This window comes from Myxine glutinosa, chromosome 2 (genome assembly GCF_964187855.1).
Source record: "Myxine glutinosa chromosome 2, kmMyxGlut1.1, whole genome shotgun sequence".
Classification (NCBI taxonomy): domain Eukaryota; kingdom Metazoa; phylum Chordata; class Myxini; order Myxiniformes; family Myxinidae; genus Myxine; species Myxine glutinosa.
This window is the reverse complement of record NC_136262.1, coordinates 12,249,529-12,255,145: the sequence shown is the minus strand read 5'-3', so window position 1 is coordinate 12,255,145 and position 5,617 is coordinate 12,249,529. Positions and strand designations below refer to the sequence as shown.

The following is a 5,617-nucleotide window of genomic DNA, read 5'->3' as shown; positions in this document are numbered from 1 at the left end:
CCTCCCCTCACCCCACCTCACGCGCGACTCCCCTCCCCTCCCCTCCCCTCACCCCACCCCACCTCACCTCACCTCACGCGCGACTCCCCTCCCCTCCCCTCACCCCACCTCACGCGCGACTCCCCTCCCCTCACCCCACGCGTGACTCCCCTCCCCTCACCCCACGCGCGACTCCCCTCCCCTCACCCCACGCGCGACTCCCCTCCCCTCACCCCACCCCACGCGCGACTCCCCTCCCCTCACCCCACGCGCGACTCCCCTCCCCTCACCCCACGCGCGACTCCCCTCCCCTCACCCCACGCGCGACTCCCCTCCCCTCACCCCACGCGCGACCTCCCCTCCCCTCACCCCACGCGCGACTCCCCTCCCCTCACCCCACGCGCGACTCCCCTCCCCTCACCCCACGCGCGACTCCCCTCCCCTCACCCCACGCGCGACTCCCCTCCCCTCACCCCACGCGCGACTCCCCTCCCCTCACCCCACGCGCGACTCCCCTCCCCTCACCCCACGCGCGACTCCCCTCCCCTCACCACGCCACACGCGCGACTCCCCTCTCCTCACCCCACGCGCGACTCCCCTCCCCTCACCACGCCACACGCGCAACTCCCACCTCACCACACGCGCAACTGCCCTCTCACCACACGCGCAACTGCCCTCACCACACGCGCAACTCCCCTCACCTCACCACACGCACAACTCCCCTCACCTCACCACACGCGCAACTCCCCTCACCTCACCACACGCGCAACTCCGCTCACCTCACCACACGCGCAACTCCCCTCACCTCACCACACGCGGAACTCCCCTCACCTCACCACACGCGCAACTCCCCTCACCTCACCACACGCGCAACTCCCCTCACCACACCACACGCGCAACTCCCCTCACCACACCACACGCGCAACTCCCCTCACCACACCACACGCGCAACTCCCCTCACCACACCACACGCGCAACTCCCTCACCACACCACACGCGCAACTCCCCTCACCACACCACACGCGCAACTCCCCTCTCCTCACCACACGCGCAACTCCCCTCTCCTCACCACACGCGCAACCCCCCTCCCCTCATGCGCAACTCCCCTCCACTCACCCCACGCGCAACTCCCCTCCCCTCACCCCATGCGCAACTCCCCTCCCCCTCACCCCACGCGCAACTCCCCTCCCCTCACCCCACGCGCAACTCCCCTCTCCTCACCCCACGCGCAACTCCCCTCTCCTCACCCCACGCGCAACTCCCCTCTCCTCACCCCACGCGCAACTCAACCTCTCCTCACCCCACGCGCAACTCCCCTCTCCTCTCCTCACCCCATGCGCAACTCCCCTCTCCTCACCCCACCCCACGCGCAACTCCCCTCTCCTCACCCCACGCGCAACTCCCCTCTCCTCACCCCACGCGCAACTCCCCTCTCCTCACCCCACGCGCAACTCCCCTCTCCTCACCCCACGCGCAACTCCCCTCTCCTCACCCCACGTGCAACTCCCCTCTCCTCACCCCACGCGCAACTCCCCTCTCCGCACCCCACGCGCAACTCCCCTCTCCTCACCCGACGCGCAACTCAACCTCTCCTCACCCCACGCGCAACTCCCCTCTCCTCTCCTCACGCGCAACTCCCCTCTCCTCTCCTCACCCGACCCGACGCGCAACTCAACCTCTCCTCACCCCACGCGCAACTCGCCTCTCCTCACCCCACGCGCAACTCCCCTCTCCTCTCCTCACCCCACACGCAACTCCCCTCTCCTCTCCTCACCCCACGCGCAACTCCCCTCTCCTCTCCTCACCCCACGTGCAACTCCCCTCTCCTCACCCCACGCGCAACTCCTCTCCTCACCCCACGCGCAACTCCCCTCTCCTCACCCCACCCCACGCGCAACTCCCCTCTCCTCACCCCACCCCATGCGCAACTCCCCTCTCCTCACCCCACCCCATGCGCAACTCCCCTCTCCTCACCCCACCCCACGCGCAACTCCCCTCTCCTCACCCCACGCGCAACTCCCCTCTCCTCACCCCACGCGCAACTCCCCTCCCCTCACCACAAGCGCAACTCCCACCTCACCACACGCGCAACTCCCCTCTCACCACACGCGCAACTCCCCTCACACCACACGCGCAACTCCCCTCACCTCACCACACGCGCAACGCAACTCCCCTCACCACACGCGCAACTCCGCTCACCTCACCACACGCGCAACTCCCCTCACCTCACCACACGCGCAACTCCCCTCACCTCACCACACGCGCAACTCCCCTCACCTCACCACACGCGCAACTCCCCTCACCACACCACACGCGCAACTCCCCTCACCACACCACACGCGCAACTCCCCTCACCACACCACACGCGCAACTCCCCTCACCACACCACACGCGCAACTCCCCTCTCCTCACCACACGCGCAACTCCCCTCTCCTCACCACACGCGCAACTCCCCTCTCCTCAACACACGCGCAACTCCCCTCTCCTCACCACACGCGCAACTCCCCTCTCCTAACCACACGCGCAACTCCCCTCTCCTCACCACACGCGCAACTCCCCTCACCTCACCACACGCGCAACTCCCCTCTCCTCACCACACGCGCAACTCCCCTCTCCTCACCACACGCGCAACTCCCCTCTCCTCACCACACGCGCAACTCCCCTCTCCTCACCACACGCGCAACTCCCCTCTCCTCACCACACGCGCAACTCCCCTCTCCTCACCACACGCGCAACTCCCCTCTCCTCACCACACGCGCAACTCCCCTCTCCTCACCACACGCGCAACTCCCCTCTCCTCACCACACGCGCAACTCCCCTCTCCTCACCACACGCGCAACTCCCCTCTCCTCACAACACGCGCAACTCCCCTCTCCTCACCACAGGCGCAACTCCCCTCTCCTCACCACACGCGCAACTCCCCTCTCCTCACCCCATGCACAACTCCCCTCTCCTCACCCCACGCGCAACTCCCCTCTCCTCACCCCACGCGCAACTCCCCTCTCCTCACCCCACGCGCAACTCCCCTCTCCTCACCCCACGCGCAACTCCCCTCTCCTCACCCCACCCCACGCGCAACTCCCCTCTCCTCACCCCACGCGCAACTCCCCTCTCCTCACCCCACGCGCAACTCCCCTCTCCTCACCCCACGCGCAACTCCCCTCTCCTCACCCCACGCGCATCTCCCCTCTCCTCACCCCACGCGCAACTCCCCTCCCCTCACCCCACCCCACGCGCAACTCCCCTCCCCTCACCCCACGCGCAACTCCCCTCCCCTCACCCCACGCGCAAGTCCCCTCCCCTCACCCTACGCGCAACTCCCCTCCCCTCACCACACGCGCAACTCCCCTCCCCTCACCACACGCGCAACTCCCACCTCACCACACGCGCAACTCCCCTCACCTCACCACACGCGCAACTCCCCTCACCTCACCACACGCGCAACTCCCCTCACCTCACCACATGCGGAACTCCCCTCACCTCACCACACGCGCAACTCCCCTCACCTCACGCGCAACTCCCTCACCTCACCACACGCGCAACTCCCCTCACCTCACCACACGCGCAACTCCCCTCACCTCACGCGCAACTCCCCTCACCTCACCACACGCGCAACTCCCCTCACCACACCACACACGCAACTCCCCTCTCCTCACCACACGCACAACTCCCCTCTCCTCACCACACGCGCAACTCCCCTCTCCTCACCACACGCGCAACTCCCCTCACCTCACCACACGCGCAACTCCCCTCTCCTCACCACACGTGCAACTCCCCTCTCCTCACCACACGTGCAACTCCCCTCTCCTCACCACACGCGCAACTCCCCTCTCCTCACCACACGCGCAACTCCTCTCCTCACCACACGCGCAACTCCCCTCTCCTCACCACACGTAACCCTCACCACACGTAAACCTCAGCAAACGCGCAACTCCCCTCGCCTCATCACATGTAACCCTCACCACAAGTAACCCTCACCAGCACCACACGTAACCCTCGGCACACGTAACCCTCGGCACACGTAACCCTCGGCACACGTAACCCTCGGCACACGTAACCCTCGGCACACGTAACCCTCGCCACACGTAACCCTCGCCACACGTAACCCTCGCCACACGTAACCCTCCACACACGTAACCCTCACCACACGTAACCCTCACCACACGTAGCCCTCACCACACGTATCCCTCACCACACGTAACCCTCACCACACGTAACCCTCACCACACGTAACCCTCACCACACGTAACCCTCACCACACGTAACCCTCACCACACGTAACCATCACCACACGTAACCCTCACCACACGTAGCCCTCACCACACGTAGCCCTCACCACACGTAGCCCTCACCACACGTAGCCCTCACCACAAGTAGCCCTCACCACACGTAGCCCTCACCACACGTAGCCCTCACCACACGTAGCCCTCACCACACGTAGCCCTCACCACACGTAGCCCTCACCACACGTAGCCCTCACCACACGTAGCCCTCACCACACGTAATCCTCACCACACGTATTAACTCCAACCACACACAACCGAAATGTTGTGCTCCAGTTCAATATTGCTTCGCACACCCAACTCGAATTTCAAATGTTTAAACCAAGAATGTGTGACGTGAGGAAGAGGTCACAGCATAGACTGTTCCTCGTCATACTTTAGAGATAGCTCATGTACTGTACACAACACCGCACTGTACCCATTGTACTGTACCCAAAGGTTTTAATACCACATCCTTCGATGTGTTCTGCACCAAAACACCGCTCTTTATTCCACTAGATTTGTCAGGATTTCCCGGAAATACACAGGCAGGTCCCTATTCCTTCCTGTACCCGTACCGTGCCGTCCGCCGCCCGCACCAGCAATCGGAAGCACCCAAGACGTGTCTTAAACAGCTGTAGTCGTCGTGGTTGAGGACTCGTGGCCTCCCAAGCAGATCCGCGTGCGCGAAGCACGGCAGCAAAGCACGAGTGCAACACCTCGGAAACCACGTTCGCACACATCGGGCATTACTCCGCCTTACCTACCTTAGTAAATGGACAAATGGATAACTCGGCAAACTCGTCCACCGCTTCCTTCTTCCTTTCCTGCAATAACATTATCATCTCCCCAAAAATTATATTCCAGTCGATGATTGTATACGAATAAAATTTCCAATAAAGTCTACACAACCTGATTGGGCGGGGGGATACTTTATGTACGAAGTACTACAACTAACGACACTGTCATGGCCGTTCTAAAGCCAAAAGCAAATAATAATCATCATCATCATCATCATCATCATCATCCTAAAATACACCATTTGTGTCTGTCCATCTGTCTGATTATTTTTTGACGCCAATACATTCCGTCCTTACTCATCCAATCTGAACCAAACTTGACACGATGACCAAGGGTTACATAATGAAGGTTATAGCGCATTAATTTGCCCCCCTGCCCAAAGGGGTTTTCTCCCCCGAGCGGATTTTCCCTGCTATTGCCGTCAATGGGGTTGCGTGTTGAGGTGTATATCAATGTTAAATTAGCTTTATCATGGCGTTTCCGTGTGAGCAGCAACTTCCCCAAAGAGTAAAAATATTATAAATCAAAAACACATATGATTTGCTTTTTAAACACTCGCTAATGCTCTTTATAAC

The 5,617-nt window shown here is 62.3% G+C and overlaps 1 protein-coding gene across 3 annotated transcripts in view; it reads right to left on the bottom strand.

The window, feature by feature from the left end:
• Positions 1–5,210, bottom strand: part of RBCK1 (RANBP2-type and C3HC4-type zinc finger containing 1) — a 108,750-nt gene extending 103,540 nt beyond the window's left edge. The window contains exon 1 of one of the 3 annotated variants that reach the window (XM_068108719.2): positions 4,820–5,210. In XM_068108719.2, coding sequence (XP_067964820.2) covers positions 4,820–4,984 — 165 coding nt within the window. In that variant the 5' untranslated portion in view covers positions 4,985–5,210. The remainder of the gene's footprint in view (positions 1–4,819) is intronic. The other 2 variants (XM_068108721.2, XM_068108720.2) reach the window with 2 other exon arrangements.
• Positions 5,211–5,617: the final 407 nt, after the last annotated feature.